Below are 21803 nucleotides of genomic sequence, written 5' to 3'. Positions count from 1 at the left end.
TGATGTCATTCCATGGCTGGGCACCATGTTCATCTTTTGGGCAAGATGTTATGGCTCCTGGTCAACTCCGGGGTTCCCTTCGAGAAGAACTTCCTGACCCTTTGTACTTTGTACAGTATCTGCCTCGTGGGCGGACTGTGGAGCCATTGTCTGGAATGCGTGTCTAATGTGTTCCACTCGGACCCTCAGTTCATTCCATAATGTTAGCTTTAATTGGCTGTTTTTAAACTTTCATGTACAATTTGGTTGTACATGGTAAATTACCACCCTCTTTGCCTTTTCCTAAGAGCAAGAAGCTAGAAACTAGGCTGTGCTTTCCCTTGTTGCCTTTTACTATTGCCCTTCAGCTGTTTTAGAGGTAGCACTGGTGGGTAGTGTTTCTGTCAGAGGGCAGACCTTTTTTTATTAGTGGTTTTTTTCCTGTAATCTCCCAAAGGCTATACTTTTTAAACATTGCATTGTATTTTTTAACTGGCTTCTGCATTTGAAAATTTTTAAATAATTAATATTTGTTGTCCAAAGAAGTATCTTTAATAGCTGTTGCCTAGATCTTAGTGTGCCCCAGTGTGTGTCCCTTTTATCTTTTTTAGATATTCATATATTTTAATTTCCTTGTTTGTTCATATGAGAGCTTCGGGACAGAATCAGTCATATAACCAAGGTTTGTCTTTACTGCATAAGAATGCTTTTGTATGTGCTTCTGAAGTGTCAAAATTTATGGCATGAGCAGAATAATAGTCTCTGCTATTACACAGGTTTCATCCAGGCTTAAATACTTGATCGGAGCATCAGCAGAAGCTATTTTTGAGAAAGATGGGTAGTTTGGTTACATGAGGAAAAAAAAGTTGGCAGTACTGCATACAAAACAAATTTTGCAGTTCAAGCTCAAAACAGTGATGAGTCTCTTGTTCGTACTTGGTATGAATAAAGTAAAACAAAGCCTGCCTTTATCCTCCATAACAGGCTTATGAGCTCATGTTTCGGCTTTTCCTTTCCCCTCCCTTTCTGACATGGACTGTCTTTTTTTTTTTTTTTTTTTTTTTTTCTTTCCTAAACAGTCAGTAACTCTCTGCAGTATTTTTAATCTCAACAAGACATCCAGTGGCTGATGATGCAAAAGCGTTGCATCAACAAAGAGGGGACGATAGTCAGAGCATTCCAGGTCTGACATTTTTGGCCAAGGAGCTGTGTATTGTGGCTACTGATTCCTCCCAGCACAGCATGCTTGCTTCAGGCAGGAGACTACATTTCATTGACTCCTGTTGTGTGCCTCCCTGCTCCTTATTTTAGGCTTCCCCAAGAAGTTATGACTGGGAGTCTCATAGTTTTAGATGAAAGAGCCTGTTGTCTTGTTGAATTATCTCCTTTCTGTCTATATCTAAAGCAAAGCTGGCAGGTAAAAAAAAAGATATGGTCAAACAAAAGCTCTGTTATAGTATCATCTTGGGCTGGATTAGAATAAAACTGAGAATGATCGAATGCGTTTTTATGTGTTTGTTTAGACTGCTTGTTTACCTCTAGTCCATTAGCACCTGGGAGTGGTACTGGACTCACTGCATTCAGCTTCAGAGGGGTTCCTGGGTGCTGGTGGGGTCTAACCCACAAAAATCTGTTCACTGAAATAAATAACAATAAGTATTTCCCCTTTTAGATTAAAAATTGTCCTTTCACAAATTGTGTATTATAGAATTTTAAAATAATATACATGTGTAATCATGGATATTGAGTAGTCATAAGCATATTGTACTCTTGGATTTTTTTTGAGATAAAATTGGGTTTAAAACCTAAACCACTTTAAATTTTTAATACTGTAATGCAACATTTTAAGCTAATGACTTTTTTTATGACCGAAGCGAATGCAACTTGTGAACCTTTTTGTTCACTAAAAGTATAGCAGATACCTTTAAAAATGGGTTTAAGAAGTTCCTCATGACAGCTAGACTTCTTGAATCCATATGAAAAATCTGCCTAGATCACATAATTTAGCCTTGCGGCACTGGTTTTGTTCTGCAAATAAACTATCAGAAATTGATTTATAAGCTAGTTGTTTCATAGATGTGCCTGTTTGTTATGTATGATTGTTGCTGTTGTAGTTTGTGTTCCTTCACAGCATAAAGCCTTCAGACATCTTTTCAGTTGTGTCTGTTAAACTGTTACAATCAGGTACTTCTAGTCATGAATTTTTCCCCAGTTTAATAAAGGCAACGTGGGGTAAAATTTGTTGATTTCTACCTGAATGCATCATTAACCATTACAAGAGGGGAAATTAGGGTATGGGCTTGGTGTCTTTTTTTTTTTTTTCTTTTGGTAAATCTTATTTTTGATGCAAAGGCAGTTCTGTCGCCAGCCAGTCCAGCATGCGTAGACTCTCCCCCCCATCATAAAACAATGAGCACATTCAGGCACAACTCGTGTTTTCAGTTATTAAAAAACGGAGCCGTCTGTCTCTGCCTGTGACTTTAATCTTTAAGCCTTTATTCCCTGTACCCCACCCCCTCTTTCTTTCCCCAACCTTTTGTTTGTGAAGTGCAGAGCTACAGGATATGTGGGCCTGGAGTTTCTGAATGTATTGTACATTCCCCTGGCAATTACAGATGTTTATAACCCTGACTGATGTTATTTCAGTATTGTGGAGGGTGAAGAGAAAATTAAAGAATGCTTTTTTTCTTTGCTCCTGGCAGTCTTTAATTTTTTTTTTTTTTGAGGGGAGGGAAGAAGAAGAAAAATGTAAACTCTTAATTTCTTTTAAAAAATGTTGTTCAGCATCCTCAGATGGAACCCATCTGAAAGGTGTGCATGAATCTTCCCATAGCCTACTGTAACTCTTCTGTTGGGACAGTGCATTGCATGCGGTATTGTAAAAAAACTTAATGGTACTGGATTTTAGTACAAAATAAGATCCTTGGTGTGAGGTCCATGACCTTTGGGTACTTTATTTCAAAGACAGAGACAAGGTATCTTAGGACTTGAAATGCTTTAAGAGTAGACTCACCTTAATTTGTTTCCAGCTTTACATGGAAACTGGGTTTTCCTTTTTTGTAGAAGAATGATTTAGAATCTGTTGGACTGGAGACTTACTTGTGGACTGGCGACTTGCAGAACTGTTCAAGAAAATTTCTATTTGTTAGTCTCATAGAAATATGCTCTTGATCTGTACAAGGTTTAAAATCAATTTCTTATTGGTTTCTTGAGCTATCTAAAGCTGCAGGTGTGCTATAAGATTAATGTCCTTGAATTGACAGAGAGGGGAAGAGAAGGTAGTAGCAAATCTCTGTAATCAAAGTGTTAATTTGTGTGTTTCTTGGAGACCCCTGTGCATTTCATGATCTTCAGGCTAGTTGGCCTAAAGCATTGCATTTAAGTAGAGAAAACTTTAATTAGAGTTGTGAATTTCAGGGTGGTTCAGCAGTATCTTTAAGGTAAAACTTTCATACATACACAGTTTTCTGACTGCATGCAAACTGCTGTTTGTAGCTGTGCAAGTTCAGAGTTGCATGTCTAAATGTATATTCAGACCTGTATAGCTACACCTAGTGTGATGATAGTCCTTTTTTGTGACTTTTGCATGAAACTTCTTGTTGGCTGATCTTTCAAAGATATAGCAGAAGAATGAGCAAGAATTCACAGTGAGATATTCTTTGGCTAGGCAGGACTTTAAGAAGTTAACACAAAAGATAGCAAAAACATCTTACTGTCATCTAATATGAAGCTGACTGAAATATGCTTGAAGAAATTCTAACAGACATTCTAAGATGTTTCTAATTCAGTAATTCTCTTAAGCACCCAGAGGGAGGCAACAGATGCTCTGTAGTGACAATTCTCCAGCCCTTTGGGAGGAAAAAAACCTGGCTGGTCATTAAGCATAGCTCATTCTCTTTATCCTGAGATAATCAAGTACTCAGGTTGTGTGTTGCTTGTGTAAGGATTTCTGAAATGTGCTATCTTTTTTTGTGTTACAAGGCCGGGCATGGATGTGATTGAATCCTAGATATGCTAGCATAATGATACCATCTTGTAAGTATTTTAAAAGAACTTGGAAAGATGAAGAGCTGAGTGTGAAATAGCACTGATACAGAATAGAATTTACAGAAACTCACTGACTGCTGTTCAGGTGTCTGGCCTTTCCCCTCTCCAAGTCCAGTACTGGGCCTGTATGTAATAGTATATTCAAATACATACAGAAATAAGAGCACATTGTTCAGGAAACATTTCGGTCAGCTGTGCTGTTCTTGGAAGATGTGTGGGTTAAATTTTCTGAAAAGTTAATACAGAAGTTCACTGCCTGAAGCACGAACTGGTTTGAAGGAAAATGTGTGCATGTAGGCACTGTTCGCCTGTTTATGTACTGCTCTCCCTGAAACACTATCAAGTGATTCCAGTCATCTTTAATGTACCACTTTTCTCTTTCCAGTACAAACCTGGTTTCGTATGACTGTTGTAACTCATAACAATAGGCATACAGGTATATCCTACTGTAGGCTGAAGCCTTAGGATCCTGTAGTATCAGGGAGGTAGCAGGAATTTCTGTGGCTGTAGGTACTGCAGAGGCTTTCATTCGCTATTTGTCTCCATGTGCCAGTGTTTATCATTAGCGAAATGTCAGGTGTAACTTTCCTGAAGCTGGGAATTGTCTGTTTCTGTCTGGTGTGAACTGAGTTTTTAGAGATGGAGCAGAAGACTTCAGATGTGTGGAAATCTGGCAGAACTGGGAATGGGCTTATGTCCTCATTCATGCAGGTTCAGTGCCTTCGTAATTCTTCCAGATGCTTGATTCTTTTTATACTGTTTAGCCACTGTTTTCTCCTTCTGATCTTGGAAATAGCTTCAAAGATGATGTCTGTACTCTTTGAGGGATGGAGTGGGCAGAATGGTCATACCTTGTAGTCATATTTTTTGCAACATATTTAGCATTATCATATGCAAATACGTTTACCTTTTTTTGGGCTTTGAAACCTGGCGGGAGATCTTGTAGAGAGCAAATGTAAAGCTGATATGAGTAAAGACTATAAAAAGGGTATTTTTTTTTTTACATGTAGTTTCCTCTAACCTGTTTGCTTTTCAATGTTTACTGTAAAGACTTTATGGACCTTCAGGAACCATTTATGGTCACTATGTGAGGCTCAAGTGAGATGTTACATTAATTCTTCAGAGCAGTGCAAAAACACACATGGCCTTGACACCAAAGCGCAATACCTGTGAATAAGAAGTCTGAAACTTGAACTAATCATTCATCAGGACATGGGAAAGTTTACTAGGACCTTGAGCGCACAATATCATCTGGGGAGGTCAAAGCGAGGTTCTACAAATATCCATCTTTTATTTTGCACCTTTATTTTTCCTGAAGCATGAACAACATAGAGTGTTGATTTACTGTACAACTTACTGCCACATTGTTTCGGAAACCGTGTTTTATGAACTCAACAACGCTAGATGGAAGGAACAGGGCACTTCATTGTGAACCTTGAAGTTTTTGAGTCTGACATGAACTAGTGGAATTATAGGTGCCATTTTCGTATGTCATTTGGGAGCCCAGAAATTTGACATGACTTTTTCTTGTGTAGATGTTCTATGGTCTGGGTGCCAAATTATGGAACCGAACCTCTTTGTGCTAGGGGTAATACAGGGATGTAGCACAAAAAGAAAGTTACAATGCAGATGGAAACCACTTGGTTTCTTCTGTGCATTGTTTTGCTTTCAAGTGTATGAAATAACAGTTTTTCCTACTGTATGCTGTGGATTGTATTCCAAGGATGATGGGCTTTATAATGCTGTTCAGCCTAAAATTTTAGGTAACTTTCACTCTAGTTTTTTGTAGCATCCTAAATATTTAACTTTCCAGCTTTACTGGTATTTGTATTTGCATATACACATATATGAATGACACTTTAAAAAGTTAATGTTTGCTAACTAATTCACAATTTATGCACTTTAGACTTCAAGCCAAGAAAGAGAATAATGCAGCTGAAATACCATGGTGTTGTGTAATTCAGCAAACGCTGACTTTTTTTGTAGCAGTCATCTGTGTCTACTTAGAATGATTGTTGCTTTTTCAAGATATGTAGGTATTTTTTAAACCCTACCACAATTAATGTTTTCAGACTTAAAATAAATGGAGGTCTCTTCTGGACTCTATTCAGTTTGTGCCTTGTCAATATAGAAATTCATATCTAGTAATAGGTGATATTGCAGAATAGGATTTTGCTACGTATGTAAGAAGGATGATATCTTCTCTCATGTGGTGCTTTACTTCCATTTTTATACATGCTACGTATTACGTAGCATTTCTTGTTACAAGGATTATTTACTTTACTATAGATAATGAGGGGAGAGTGGTTTTTTTTTTTTGGTGGTGATTTTCTGATTTTCTTCAGAAATATTTTGAAGAACAGGAATTGAAATGCCAGACCCTAGTAGTTACTCAGCTAATTTGGTACGTTTTCTTTGGCAACAGTCAAAGCGAATGTTTCAGAGGGTCAAAGCAAGAAAGTCAATGATGGAATGAAGTGTCCTTTGCTTTAAGCTTCATCCTAATGCCTTTTACACAGGGTGAAACCATAAATGTTTTATAAACAATGAAAATTCATCTAGCTGGATGTAGCTTTAAAAATCTTAATTGTGTAAATATCAAATCTGTATTTTCATTTGTCTGAAGCCAAATGGTGTCTGGCAGCACTGAGTTCAGGTTTGTTGGCATTTACCATTATATAATTGATTGTGCTCTTTTATTAGAGGTGTTCTATTTCTGTTCTCTTGCTCAGCTTTGTGTGCTTTTGTCATTGCATGCTGTTAACATGGATTTTTCTTAGTAAATGAAATTGTATGTGAAGAACTTAACTGCATTTGTCTTGTCTCCTTTTTTTGAAGGTGCTTATTCTTCCAGATTCCTTTTTCAGTTAGTGATTAGATCTAAATGTGGTATTTTATTTCAATATTACATCACATATATAGTCTAATAGTTTTATCTTTTTTGACTGCTTCTAAACATAAAACAACTTTGCTTTGAACAGCATAGAATGACTGTGTCTTTTTGTAATTTTCTAAACTAATAGTGCTAGTTTTGTGTAAATATGCGTGTACTTAATAAGTTTCTTCCAACACTTCCAAACAATACAGTGACATTTATTCAGCTTTAAGTTTCTCTGAAATCCCTCAGGCTGCTGTCTTGTAAACAACTTGGCCTGCAGCAGCATCCCGTCCCTAGAAATGGGAGGCTGGCTTTGCTCTTTCCTTCTTTCCCCTTGCAGCTCCTGGCCGTTTGGTCCTGCTGCCTCCCTTGTGCCAACTCTGGCTCTGCCTGGAGCCCCCTGCATCAGCTGGGACACCTCCCTGGTCCAGAGGAGAGCTGTCTGGTGGTGCTGTGTCGGACTGACTGCTCTGAGCTTCAGCTTTGCCGTTCGTTGGACCCTCTGTGAACTGCGGGAGACCTGAATAGGCATGGTGTGGGGGAAGCGTCACTGGGAGCAGGAGCTTCCCAGCTGGCAGGGCTGCAGCCTCCATCACTGGGGTGTGCCAGAGCGAGTACCTTTTCAGTATGCTCCCCTTCTAGGTGGCTGACTATCTACAAATAGCTATGTAGATCAATGCAATAAAGTGTGGGATTGGCCTGGCTTGGAACTACATGGGTGGAAATGTCTTTTTGACTTGCATGTCTTATCTTTACAACAGAAGTAAAGGAAAAAATCTATACTGTCATGCCTCTAAAAGTATGCTTACAGTGAAATGAAGCATACCTTTCCTTGTCTGTAGAAGCATGTATCCTTAGCTGTGGCTGTTACTCATGCTGCCCTTGCTTATGTGCAGGCTGAGGGAAGCTTACTTGGCTTCTGTTTGTGTTGGGGACGGGGGAAGAAAGGTGTAGAAATTATTCTTTTGCCTAAAAAACATTCATAGTAATCTCTTTTTGGTAGTGATTTCTATTCGGGTGTCTTTGGAGGAAGGATTCTGTTTTATTGTGTGTATTTTTTTACAAAACTATGTGTAACTAACGTGTGATTTACTAGTGAATTATTCAGATTGTAATGAGAGCTTCCCATACTTGCCTTGTTTTGGAATGGTCTCTCTTCTGTAGTGATGGAAACTGCACAGGTGTTCAGACATTTCTCAGGTTGGTGCTTTTGATTTTCCTCATCAAAAGAAGAGTAAAGACCTCAGAACACATCTCTGTAACCTTCGCCGCTGACAGTGCAGCGCAAGCCTGTACTGTTCCCCAAACAAGCAAATCGGGGAGTCACTGGGATATAATGAGAGATATCAAGACAACAGGACAATGCTAAATTTCTCTGTGTCACAGGGTCAAGTGTATCCTTTTTTTCCCTCATGTTTTCAGAGTGCCCCATCTGAGCTCCCAGGCTGCCTGTGCTTGCCCGCTGTGGGCTGGAGCACCCTGCAGCTCCCCTCGCAGCGCTGCTCCTGGCACAGGGGTCCAACAGAGTTCACTGTGTTTCAGACTGTAACCAGAAGCATGCAGTGAGAAAACTTATTCAAACTGTTATTTGCTTCGTAGTTGGACAGGGGGGAAAAAGCGGGCTTTAAAATAATTGGCCTATATGCGTAGCTGTTCTGTCCGAAGCTTGCCTTCCCATAATAATAACCTGGGTCTCCAGTCTCCAGGTGTCTCTAGAAAATGCGTACGGGCAAGTCTTGTTCTACACTCTAATGGTTTGTGTTTTTTCTTTGAAATGTTTTCCCTCTATAGCATTGTCTCCTCATAAAATAGTTCAAGTTGGAAACGACCTCTGGAAATCATCTGGTTTTACCCCTTAAAGTGGGCCAGCCATTTCTGAAAGTGAACCCCTTTAAGCTAGATCAAGTGTCCCAAAAATCATTTAGGGCTTCGTGGATGACCCAGTGTACAACACTTCTCCGAAGAAGCTAAAAGCAACATGGGACTCCTTACATTCTGTAAAGTCTTACAAAGGATCTCTTGATGACCTTTTCTCTTAGTGTGTTGTAATGCTTTTTTTGCAAGAGTTTTCACTGTAAGGTTTGTCACTGTAAGGTTTGTTTGGGTGTTTTTTTTCTTGGTAAGAAAAAAAATTATAATAATCTCATTCCTGTGTGCAATATTGTAATAGCTAGATCAGCATGTAATAATAAATTATTGGAAGATATGTCTCAGTCTGTCTTAGCATGACCTTCATGGAGGCCTTAGCAGCTTTGTTCATGCTACTTCAGCATGGCCAATCAAGCTTATTTGACATAGTCGAATCATTATAGGCATTTCCTCCCTTTGAAGAGCACAGGCTTGTTTCTGATGCATAGTTAGAACGTATTCAAACAAGTAAGATCTTGGATGACTTGACAAAGGGGAGGGTAGAGGCCTTGATTGCCTTTATCCTCTTCAGGACAGTATTGCACACTTTCATCTGGGAGATGAATTATAAAGTGGGTTCTTTTGTGAGGTCTTTATTCCTTATTAGCAATTATCTCTTTGCATCGCTTACCGTTTGTAGTTGAGTTGAACTCAGGATTACTAATAAATAACTGTAAAAGACAGGTTATTTGACATAAGAAATGGGCTTAGAATTATGCCCTTGTGGTCATCCTGCTTTCTCTTTGTAGCTCTCAGTTTAGGAAGGACCTTAGTGGCTGTTTTTCATTTAAAGGGAATTTGTGCAACCAGCGGTTTCTTTACTGTTCAGAAATCAAATATAATGCATATAATTCTAAGCTTTACTATGCATTCAGAAAGAACTCTTCTGGGTTGCCAGGTGACCCTCGCTGTCAGAGATATTCCAGGTTATCCAGAGTTTGAAGCTGCACAGCTCCCTGTTTGGGCTTACAGCTGCTGAAATCTTTGGGAATTGGCATGCTTGGGAAATGGTGGTGGGATACTTGAACTCCATGAGTTCCTGTTCTTTTCAAAGTGTTTCCTAATGAAAGTTGTGGTATCAGTTTTGATCGATGATTTGCATTGCTTTACAGAGGGTTTCTTCATGTGTAATTCATGTGCTCCAGTTGTGTGTATGTCTCTTTCCCCCTTTGCACCTCCTATATCTGTTTAAATTTTGGAAGATTTCCTATCCTGTAAAACATCTTCTTTATTCATCACAATGCCTCCCCTAAAGTACCTAGCAAAATCCTGTGTGACTTGTAGCATCTCCCAAGGTGTTACTCTATATGAAAGCAGAGAATAATTTAGTTGTTTCTGAATAAAGATTCTTAACAAAACAAAAAAAATAGCAGAGGGGGCTGTGAAGGGGGAAGTTTCATACTCACTGCGTGATATAGACAATATTTCCTGAGACAGGAGATACTAACCTCAAAGAATTTAAAATAAAACATTGATTTTATTATTTTTTTTTTGAAAGGGGAATAGGAGAGGCAAAAATGGTAGAATAGTCAGTCTTTTTATCCTATGTGCAGATGAAATTGATTAAACCTTAAAAACTCGCCTCAGTCCACCCGGTTTATTAATTGAAGAATTTCCTCTTCCCCAGAATGGGAAGTGCACATTAAAACAGAGCTTTGCCCCTGAGTAGCAATGATACTTGAGAACGGTACATTTTCTACAATCCTATTTTCTCTTCTGCACTAGAGGAAATCCTAACATGGTAAAAAGCATATTTAAAAAAAAAAAAAAAGTATGTTTAAGGAAGTCCTCTTTCATTTCCTTGTAAAGCATGAAATCAAATTATAGCTTATGGCCCACAATTATTTTACTTTTACATTTCAAATTCCATTTTCTGCTTCCTTTCGGTGCCTGTGAACAGAAGTTGTGCTGTTTGTGCAAAGTCAGCTAAAATGATTACTGCAAACAGGACAGGACACAGTAGGTCAAAGAAAACAGGAGTCAGAATCTGTGCCTGCATTCTGTGCTCGTGTGGCATGCAAAACCTCCCTCATTCACACAGGGACTTGACTGCTTCTTGTCTTCCCTCTACTAGTCCACGTTTTACTGTATGGAGCCAAGTCAGCTTTATATTGAAGGGTTATGGGGAATCTAATGCAATACTAAATTTATGCTTGTCAAAATAGTACCTGTAAATGCTCTAATATTCTTGACCTACATTTGTTGAAAACAATTGAGATTCTGGGCGTTTATTGAAAATGCCTTTGGTGTTCTTACTCCTTTTCAGTAAGGGTGAAATTGCTAGCTGGTTTAGTGCCTGGAGTTTATAACCGAATGGTTCTGAAAGTGGGCACAGTGCACATAAAATAGTAATTAGCTTTTGGAACTGATAAAGTAATATGAGAGGCTGAAATGTTTTGGAGTTTTTTTCCCTAGACCTAATTATGCTCTCTTTAACTTTGTGTAAATGTGGTGCTTTGCTGTATGGCTCCATTTACACACAGCTCAGTCTGGGAGTTTGGGTGTACGATTTTCAAGCATGCAACAGGCTGTACAAACGGAAGGTGTTTTGAGTTCATGTACATGCAGAACTGCAACAACTTCTGTGATTGAGGTTGAAGGAGATTTGTTATTTAAGATGTAATGTTCTGTTCCAAAATAAACATGGCAGATGTAGTGCTTTACAGATTTTAAATTTAGCCTGTAGATTGGGTACTCACAGGGTGTTTCCTTGTGAATACTGGTATAACAGATCTGGTTTTATCAATTGCATGTTTTTGTGTAAGGATATGAGACAGTGGCATGTGAACATTGCAGAGTTCGTTTACTTCAGCTTCGGTGAGCAAAATCAAGTCTGTTTTAAGTACATAAACTGTGTGGAAATCAAAGATGGGTATGATGCTACTCAACACACTTACAAGGAATGACTCTAATGCAGGGGGTGAAGGTCTGCAGCCTGGTTGTCTAGAACTCTGGATAGGCCTTTCTTCCTGTTTTGGTAAAGGTTTGAAGATATAATAAACAACATAAATGCAGAAAATGCAATAAACTTTTTCCTGAAGTTTAAAAGTTTGGCAATACATACTTTTTTTTTAAATGCATACTATTCTTATGGGTAATCTTGTCTTTTTGGGTGTACTCAGCAGCTGGCGAGTTCTTTCAGGGTCAAGAGTGAGATCTAGTTCTGAATGATGTGATGCGGTGGTGTCATTTTGCTCTTGCCTTGGAGAAATGGAGCTGATGGCCAGTTTAGGGAAACCGAGTTGCTGCCTTCAGCGCTTTTGAAACTTGTCTTAATATATGATATCTCTGATTCAACTAGTCCCATGAGCAAAAAGTAAAAATTTCTTTCCTGACATCTGCTCATAATCAGATACTCCCCAAAATTCAAAAGCAAGAGTGGGTTGGATGTGATTATTCAAAGCAGGGGCTAGACTTTTTCTTTTATTTTTCTTGATTTCTGTGAGTTCTGTGTTCCCTGTCACCTTTGTGGTACAAATGAGTGCTGCTGGTGCTGCTTGCAGTCTTTTCTCTGTGATGCGGTGCTGTTGGTTTAGTTGCATTTTCCCTGTATCTGGCTGTCATCCAGATTCTCTATGTTCGTGTGTTATCTTTCTTCTTTGTTTTTCTTCACTCAGACCATATACTTTACTTTGTGTTTTAGCTGTGGTTTAGCTGCTTATCTTGCAATATAATTCCCATCTTTCCCCACCCCCTTGTGTTTTCTGATGACAACTAGTTTGTTTCATTTGCTTTTTACAGGGCTATGGCTGAGCTGTATGTCATCACACAAAGGATACTCCAGCAGTTGATCTTTCATTTTGCAGACAAGTGAGAAATCACACATCAGGAGGACTCTTTTATCTTCCTGAATGTTCTTGAACACCTCTTTCATAGATGAAATGGCAAAGAAAAGGTTACACTGCCTGTTTTTTCTATAGGGAAAACTGTTTGAATACTTTAGTTTAACTTTATCATTGATTCTATATGACCTGCTTCAATGCAGATGAAGTATTTTTCTTGATTGTTGTACTTCCTTATATGCAGATGGATCCTTTGCATATGTGCCTGCTTCATTCAGATTAATTTCAAACCGTGTGCCTGCGTTGAGGGATTGAGGACACTCATCTCTTCCGTATCACTCTTCTTAACTGTGTAGGACTGTATCCTGTCCCCTTTTTTGAGCAAAAGCGAACAATGTGTTTCAGTTCTTCTGTGTTCCATTTCGCATGAGAGCCCATGGCAGGTATTCTGTGGTTGGATAGTGCAGGTTTATTGAGTGATATTGTCACCTTGTTTTGTTCTTGTTATTTTATTGACATCTTAGCTTGGTATGGCTGTAGTATTTTTATCCCTTAATTAAAAGGTCTTTCTAATGAGATTATGTATATAAGAATACTCTTACAATCCATCCTCATTTCACCTTTCCTAGTTAAATCTTGCTCTGCTGTAGAAAATTCTTTAGGAATGTTTTTCCTTTTGACTGAAATCCAGCATGGTAGCAAGTTGATTGCTCACAAGTGCCATTAAATAGTGAATATGAAATTAAACACATCGTGAGTCTGCTATTACTGTTTACATGCTATGAGGAAAAAGTGTACTGAATGAGATGTTCCATGTCCGGTGGTGGGTAGCATTACCGTTTTGTCACCTCATTACAAGTGAGCTGCCAACTTTCCTGATTAGAAATGTAACATTTGTGAATCTCTGTGCATTTTGTTTTGACTTCACTAGATGATTTCATTTTAGTATTTAATGAACTGTTATGCATAGATGAAGGGTAGCTAAGGAAATGGGTTCTAGAGTAAAAATGTAAAGCTGTCTAAGGAGAAGATTGAGGGATTGGGAAGAAGGTGAATTGTTAAAGATGGCTTATTGAACAGCTCAAAGAAGAGAGTTGAGGACCTAAATCTCAGCATTACATTTTTGCCTTGTTACCCAAGGGTCCTGTAAACTTGAGCAGTCATGTCTTGATAGGTGTGAGTGGACGTGTATACAACGTCCTCATGCCCTGGGGAGAATGCAGTTAAAATATTTCTGTCAGTGCTGTCCTGATCTTTTCCTTGGTTGCCCCACAGTTGAAGGGCAGCAGCTTCCCACCATGCTTGGGTGCCAGCTCTCCCCCTGCCGTGCTTTCAGTTCAGTCTTGCAACATCTCTTACACTGTGGCCAGTTAGTATGTTAAGGCTTTAGAGGAGGCGCAGTAGTTGTACTGAGGCACATATTTGCAAACTCGGGTATGCTGCTGTGCCTTGACTTGTAATATATTTTTGTTTGGAGTGTTGTGATTTTTTTTTTTTTTTGGTGTTTCTGGAGTTTTTCCATGGACTGTTATTTTTCTTCTGTCCATCTTCCCTTTGTTATGAAATGCCCTGAGGTAGACATTTTTGATCTTCTAGCAACTAGGCTGATGATTTCTATGGCTTTTTTAAAGTCTTGCTATTGGATTCATAAATACAGCAATTACAAAGAAAATACTTGTAACAGATGTATTCAAAGCAGTTGATTTAGTGTTTCAAGATAAAGTGGCCCTTGTACTGAAACTGCATATAACTGTTTCAGTGCAGGTTTTGGCTCCTCTTGGAGGGGAGAGATATATTATGCATATTATCCACCACCCTTTTCAAAGCCAGATTTGGATCTGGTTGTTCTGAAGCATAAGGATTGCTGTATTCTAGTAGTCACACCAGTTAGCTAAAAAACTGCAGCATTTTTGTTCTACTAGATGCACTTTTTATAGTATTAGTAATCAATTTGACTTGATGGTTTGGTTCTAGTTATTAATTTCATTGTAAGGATGTTATCTGTGTAGTAAGAATTACTGTGTGGTATAGTTTAATAAAAAATACGGATGTCGTATTAAGTTTATAAAACTGCTGTATATACTCACAAAAGTGCGTGCATTCAGGTTGCTAGATGTTTTGTCTCACTTGAATTACTTTCGTGCTGTTTGTTCCCATTGCCTCCTGTCCTTTAGGTCTGCACTTCTGTATGGTGGTGTAAGTCTGAGCTTTTTTGTACAGCCTTGATGATGCTTGTGTTATTCAAGCAACTTCTAAATTAACATAATTCTTGAAACGATGAAAACAAAAAATACTTTTGAAAATGTAAAGTCTATCTTCAGCTTTTCATGGAGAGATACTTGATTGGTGGAAAATCTGCAGTAGCTTTAGGAAGGTCATAATTATCTAGCTGGCACTCTGAAGGGTTTAGCATTCATTATTACAAGATGAAAGCTTTGTTAGGTTTAAAATAGTCATTTGTAACCATTTTTTTTTCCTTGTTGTAGCTTCCACCCACTCATTCACCCATGCACTTCAACCTCAGAATGATTTCCTATCCTGAGTTCATGGGAATTATGAACAAGGGTAGCTGTTGTCATAGCCATTGTAAAAGCTTAAGAAAAAAAAAAAAAGTGGGAGGGAGGGAAGGTTGGAGAGGGCAAAGGAACAAGGAACAGTTGTATTGATTTCTTGTTCTTCTGGTCAAAAGCTTAAGGCAAGTATTAAAAGTACGTAAATTCGGAATGCTGCAATTTTGCATGATCTCTAGCTTCGATCGTCTTTCAAAATGGTTTTTGACTTACAACTTTCTGGTGCTTTAGCTTCAGATTTTGTTTGGGTTTTATGTTTAAATTTTGTCAGTGTTAAAGTCTTGCACTTTTTTTTTTTTGTCTTTGGAGTATTTCAGTTACTAGGAATGAGACAGGAAAATTTTGAATGTAATTAGTGGAAGGCTGAACATTCATCAGAAGCTTCCTTGAAAACTAACCTAAATCCATGACATTCAGATTGCTTCAATCAAAGGATTAAGGGTTCATGACAACACCACTTTGAAAAATAAAATAAAAATAATCTATAAGCCTGATAGGTAACTTCAGCCTAAAATTTAGGAATTTTTTCGTGAAGAGATCTAAGAATCAGATCTGTTTATGGCTGTATGTGAAGTATTATATTCAAGTTACATAGATCTGAATTGGGAGCGAGTCATAATATATTGCAGAGTTTAAATCATCTCTTCCTCATATTGAGGGACTGTAGATATTTATTGAGACTTGGGATAAACCTGCCTCTAGTGGTGGTCATCTTGTTTTCACTTTTATGAAATTTTGAACTGTGAAATAAGAAATGGTGGGAAGCAGGTGGGGACTGAGGAATTGCAGATGTAGTTATGTGGCATGTAGTTGGCTCTTACAAGAGTTGCTCAGAGTGTGCAACTGCCTGTGGTGTTGTATGTTTCTTTGGCTGTGCTGTATTCTTGCTTAGCTTCTTAGATTGTCTTTTTGAATTGAGGCAAATATCATGCTTGTGTTGCTGCAAGGGTAATTTTTCTTTTTCTTTTTTTTTTTTTAAATGCAGTGGTAGTATCCTTAACTTCAACTATTAGTATGGAGGAATACGTAAACTATCACATGCTTCTGTAGTTTTTTTATGATCCCATGGTAGCATGTAATAGCTTAAGTTCCCAACGTCTTATTTTCAAACACAGCTGTGTTTGAAACTGATGCTTATTTTGTTCATATTCCTGGGCATTTGTACATATACTGACCATTTTTATGGAAACTGTTTGAGAAAATGATCCTTAATGTTTTTATGCTGCTGCAATATTGACTATGAATTCTCCTCCAGGTGCCCAGATTATTGATTTGATGATGCTTGTAATAGACGTGACAAAAGGGATGCAGACGCAGTCAGCAGAGTGCTTGGTAATTGGGCAAATTGCCTGCCAGAAGATGGTGGTAGTTCTGAACAAAATAGATCTCCTTCCAGAGGGGAAGAGACAAAGTGCCATTGAGAAGATGACTAAGAAAATGCAGAAGACCTTGGAAAATACAAAGTAAGTTAAAAGGAACATTAACAGCTAACTTGTAATAAAATGTTTAACAAAAACACTTCCCGTATTTCCCTTCCAACATGCCTCTAAACACATTGAGACACCTAGCAAAGATGATGAGAGCGGAAAGATTATCACAAACTCAAATGCAGTCTTGAATTTGCATCTGCAAATTTCACATGTAGACAAATACTTTCCTGTGATTAAGCTTTTCAGCTTAAAGGGCTGCTTGTGGTTCGGAGGATTGGATAAAACAAAGCCAGAATATCCAGGTGAAGACCTGTTGGGTGTTTGATTGGGTCTTCAGTCTATGAGCTTGCAACTTCTGTTGTGATCTGCAAGTCTTTTTCTTTCCAGAAGGAAGAGTGTGTTAGGGCTTTTCCTTAACTGAGGCTGAAAAATGTGATTTCCCCAACTAGGGAGAGCAGAATGGTTGGGATTTTATATAAAGTAATGTGACTCTGGCTGGGATGATGTTTGTCAGTCCTCTTTAGGTCAGTTAATTGAGGTACCTAATGAGCGAATGTGACAAAATTCGTGAGTGGAAATGTGGCTATTAGAAGTGGATAGATACAATAATACAATACAGACATGCTGTTTGTTTAGTGGTTACACAAACTGAAGCACAGCTTGCTTTGCCCAGAGAGATATGAGGATATAGCTGTTAGGTCACATTTTGGTTGGAAGAATCAAAAGAATAGAGCTTAGTGTACAGAAGAGAGAATTTCACCGGGACCAAAAAACCAGAGCTTGGTTGGATATGGCAGTTCCTGCTTACCTTATTTGAGAGGTAGTGTCCCTTTTCAACTATGCAACTCTCACAATAGTGACCACAAAGATGTTGGTGTCTTTCCAGCTCCTGTGTTGTTGGGTCCATTCATTGTGCTGGGAATGGTACAGAGAGGTAACCAAGACAGTTAAATTCTCTTGTGAACTTAGAATCCTACAACTTTCAGTTCTCTCTGGCAACTGTTGATTTAAGAGCAAGTAAATACAGGGTGGCTTGGTTTTCTCTGTAGGTTGCTTCCCTTTGTTTTAGGGCAGATGGAGAAAGGAGACCCCTGAAGTATATCAAAGCATTTTGGATCAACAGTTTTTTGGTAGCTGTGAGCTTGTTGATCAAATTCATAGGTAATCCCAATGGAGATAGCACTGAGATAGTAAAGTTAGGAGAACTTTAGACATAATTATCCAATGACTTATGATTTTATTTGGTTGTTTGAAAGGTTAATATGTAGAATGTGAATTGACTATTAATAGTAATGCCGCTTATTTTGTATCTTTCTCATCTATACCAAGAATTTAATGATTAAGTGTTTAGCTTAATACTGCTGTTTTATTTTGTCCTCCTTTTTAAATTTGTTTATTCTTCTTGAATGGTAGTAATTGTTGCTGCAGGTGGTACTTCATTCTTGGTTTAGTCCAAGATCATATTGGAATGTTTTTTTGGGGAAAAAAAGACCTTTCTAGTTGCATATTCGTAAAAGGGAGACAGATTTTTGTAAGGAAGATGGTGTTCAGAAATACTTATCTACACTGTTTGAATTAAATCTTCTCTTTATATCCTGGAGTACAGATGGGTATTTACAGCATGTCTTGAAAACTAGTAGACTTTGTCAAAACTGAAGGGGGAGTGAGTTTTTGAAACAGTTGTTGTGCTAACCGTGAGGTCCTTGCCCCGGCCCCCTTTTTAAAAGAGAGATGTGAATCTGCTGATCACGAGAGCTGTGATTCTACCTGGAGAGAAACGGTCTTGTCATAATGCTTTAATTGCTTATTTGAACTCTGAATCCTAGAAATGCTCTTACTGGATTTCTGTGGTGTTCTCATAACAAAAAATGAGTTTTTGCATATGCAGTCTGTGCTTTATGGTGCTTTGAAAGCATTGCTGACCTGGGCTTGATTGTATAGCGCTTGTCCTGCGGTATCTCAGGCATGTGTTACTTCTTAACAGCCACTTTCCCATTTGACTTTGAATTTCCAAATACATGGATTTTAACTGTTTTTGTATTTCTAAACTACTCTTATTAGCAGGGTGTATGCTGAGACCATTTGACAGCTGCGTCTGATCCCAAACACTCAGCAATGAGGTATTTTCTAGGACCAGTTTACTTCATTATTATTTCTCTACACACACAGGCATGCATGCACAATTCCATAGCAGTAAGCAAATCTGAAGTCTGTTGCAGCTGTAGAGTAGGTGTTGCCATTGATGCTGGGGAAATTATTGTAGTGTTGTCAGGAGATTTCATGGAAGGTGAAAAATATAAGCAGAGGAGAGTAACTGTCATATATTTGAATAGTTTGACACTTGTAAATTTAACCTAATCAAAACTTGCTTGTTCCATGGATTGATACCAAAAGTAAAAGCAAACTGTCCCTATGAATAGAATTTCTATTTTTTTCCTATTTTTTTTGCACATGCCAGCTTTTATCTTTGTCCAGCAGGGTCTAAGCTCTGCTGACAATAAATCATGTGATGGAGAAAGAGTTTTAGTAGGGCTGAATCACGTTTAGACATGCCTCCAAAGGCAGTATATGATTATTCCAGTTTGTTCTGGTATGTGGGAAAAGGAGTAAAGCACCTGGTTCAGCATAAATTTCTATTTAGTCCAATACAGTGCCCTAAAGTACTTGTATGATAGTAAGTTTCCATAATTTTAATGGCTAATAACAGAAATTCAGTGTACTTTATTACACCTTGTCCCTAGATGCCTCAGACTTATGTCATGTAAACAAAGAAAATACCTTATATGCTTGACTAAATGAGCTCCCTCTGTAGAACCCAACTTCCTTTTTTTTTTTTTTTTTTTTTAAAGTAATATCAAGGCACTGTCTCTATCTTCCAGTTCACTCCTGTATTGAGATAAAGTCTCTAGGGGTTGGGTGTAAAAAGGATGACCATGATAATTACTTTTCGTCTGAATCTGTTGCATAAGACTCGAGTATCTATGAGAACTAATAACGTCGTTGTTATTGATACTATTCCATTGCCTTAATAGATCTATTTTACATGATTTGTCCTGACTTTTAAAAAAAATGCAGTACTAATTTGACTTTATAGTCTTAACTTCCCTTTCCAAAACATAGGCAAAACAAGCTGTCGGAGGATTCAAACACTAGGTTGCATTTTAGGGAGCAAAGGTGGAATCTGCTGAATGAATTTGTAAAACAAGCTGCTGGATACAAAGGACTTGAGTAAAATTTGTTGTCAGACAACACTAAACTGAGGTTAGCTGTGGAAGTACTTCTCTTCTCTGAACCTTTGCATGTTTGAGATTTGTGAGTTTCATGAACTTTGATTCAGTAGATTTAGATCTTTCTGCTGTCTGCAGATCTTGCTGTCTGCCTGTAGACTCAGGTAGATATCATGTGTCATCTTGCGTTTGGCTCCTGTTTTGAAGGTTATGACTCTACAGCTAGGATTATAATTGCTTTAATGAAAGCTGAAAATGGTGCTAGTCTCCAAGTAAAATGACTTGAATGCAAAGCCACTGCAGTAGAACTAGGTAACAGGCCCTTGCTTCTGAAATAAACCGAAGATCTTGCTTTTGTCTGCCACAGACTTGAATCAGAAGTAATATTAAACAGGACTGGAGATTTCGTAGTGAAGTCCTGCAGCACAGATGCTGATAATTCAAGAAAAAATTGTCAGGTTTTCACCATGGGTGAAAGAGCAGATAAATCTGAATTTGAGGGAGGCTTTTTTTTCCTTGCTTTCATTGTCAGATGGGCCTGGAACTACTTTACATTGACACATGGAGATCTGTGGTCTAATGGTGGGCATCTTTCTCTCTTTCAGGTTCTGTGGGTGTCCTGTTGTTGCTGTTGCAGCAAAGCCCGGTGGACCAGAAGCCCCAGAGTCTGAGAACCCGCTAGGTGTTTCTGAATTAATTGAGGTACCTGCTGAAGAACATAAAAGTTCCATCACATTTTATGTTATTCTTTAAGTCTTTTGGAGTACACTGTATTAGTATCTAGAGCTGAGGAACTCCTGCATTATGTCAGTTTTCTTTAGGGATTCCCTTCCAGTGAGTGGAGGACTTGAGGTTGCATGTCCCCAAAGTGGATCTCCTTTTTCAGCTATTAGGCTTCAGTGCCTTTGAACAGCTGTCTTAAGAAACAGCTATCACATGTGGTGAAATTGGTTTTAAATTTGTAAAGAATTACAAAGCATAATGAATTAAATAGCGTTAAAATTCTGCCAAATCCTTGGTAGGTGTTGTTTTATAGTTGTACCACAGTTAAGAAAACAGTAAAGGTATGTAGTCAGGCACTGAAAAGTTACATGTTGGGAATTGTCTCCTTCCTTTGTGTGTGTGTTATCCTCCAGTGTTTAAGTGCATGATTCTTTATTCTGAACAACCCTTACGTCATTCCTTGCACAGGATGGACAGCGCTCAAATAGTGAGCAGGTAGTCTGTAGTTTGTTTTGATTCTCATTGTTCTCTGGGTGGCCTCATGACTCCATTCAAGTGCCGCTGTGCATTCAAAGTAATTAATTTCCTCCTGGACTTTTCTTTGGCACACATCACTGTGGTCTTGAACACTTGGCAAACAGTTAATTTACTTCCAAAAGACCTACAGGAAGTGTAGAGGTGACTTTAATCTATATTCAGATTGGGAAGCTGAGGCACAAAGGGGCTAAGTCCACTGAGTTTACTAATTTTGGTTGCCAAATTTAAGGAAACTAGGAACTCTTTTGGGACATGCTTGTGTTCAGATCATAGTACGTGCTAATTCTGATAGCAATTGTGAGCGCTTGGCACTTCTGTTAAGATTTGGGGTTTCTGTTTGGACAGTCTGAGGCATGTAGCTGATGATTACCTGTGAAAAGTTTCATTTTTAAGAGAATAGTGATACATGGGAGTTCTGGCATAAGCAAGCGTAGAATTCATTCTCTAGAGGAGCACCACCTGCCTTCCTGATGAAACCATCTTTCTCTGTGATACTCTGCCTTGCTTACTGCATGCCTTGCACATCTGCAAAAGAGAAAAGAATGGCCTGGATTTACCCTGTGTCTTGAATGAGGTAGGGCCTGGAAAAACCCTATACATGATTGTATAACTAACATATCAGACCCATATGTACAAGAGAAAACTTTTAAGCAAACTGATGCTTCACAGGTATCCTTAGTTCCAGCAGTGTATTTGGGTGTGTGAGTTTGGGGTTTTTTTGG

General features: G+C 38.4%; 1 protein-coding gene across 3 annotated transcripts in view; it reads left to right on the top strand.

The window, feature by feature from the left end:
* Positions 1-21803, top strand: part of EEFSEC (eukaryotic elongation factor, selenocysteine-tRNA specific) — a 128735-nt gene that overhangs the window by 18563 nt on the left and 88369 nt on the right. For all 3 annotated transcript variants that reach the window (XM_037385176.1, XM_037385177.1, XM_037385178.1), the window contains exons 2-3: positions 16420-16627; positions 20427-20523. In XM_037385176.1, coding sequence (XP_037241073.1) covers positions 16420-16627; positions 20427-20523 — 305 coding nt within the window. The remainder of the gene's footprint in view (positions 1-16419; positions 16628-20426; positions 20524-21803) is intronic.

Source organism: Falco rusticolus, chromosome 4 (assembly GCF_015220075.1).
Source record: "Falco rusticolus isolate bFalRus1 chromosome 4, bFalRus1.pri, whole genome shotgun sequence".
Classification (NCBI taxonomy): Eukaryota; Metazoa; Chordata; class Aves; order Falconiformes; family Falconidae; genus Falco; species Falco rusticolus.
The sequence above is the reverse complement of the archived record's forward strand: the minus strand, read 5'-3'. Positions and strand labels throughout refer to the sequence as shown.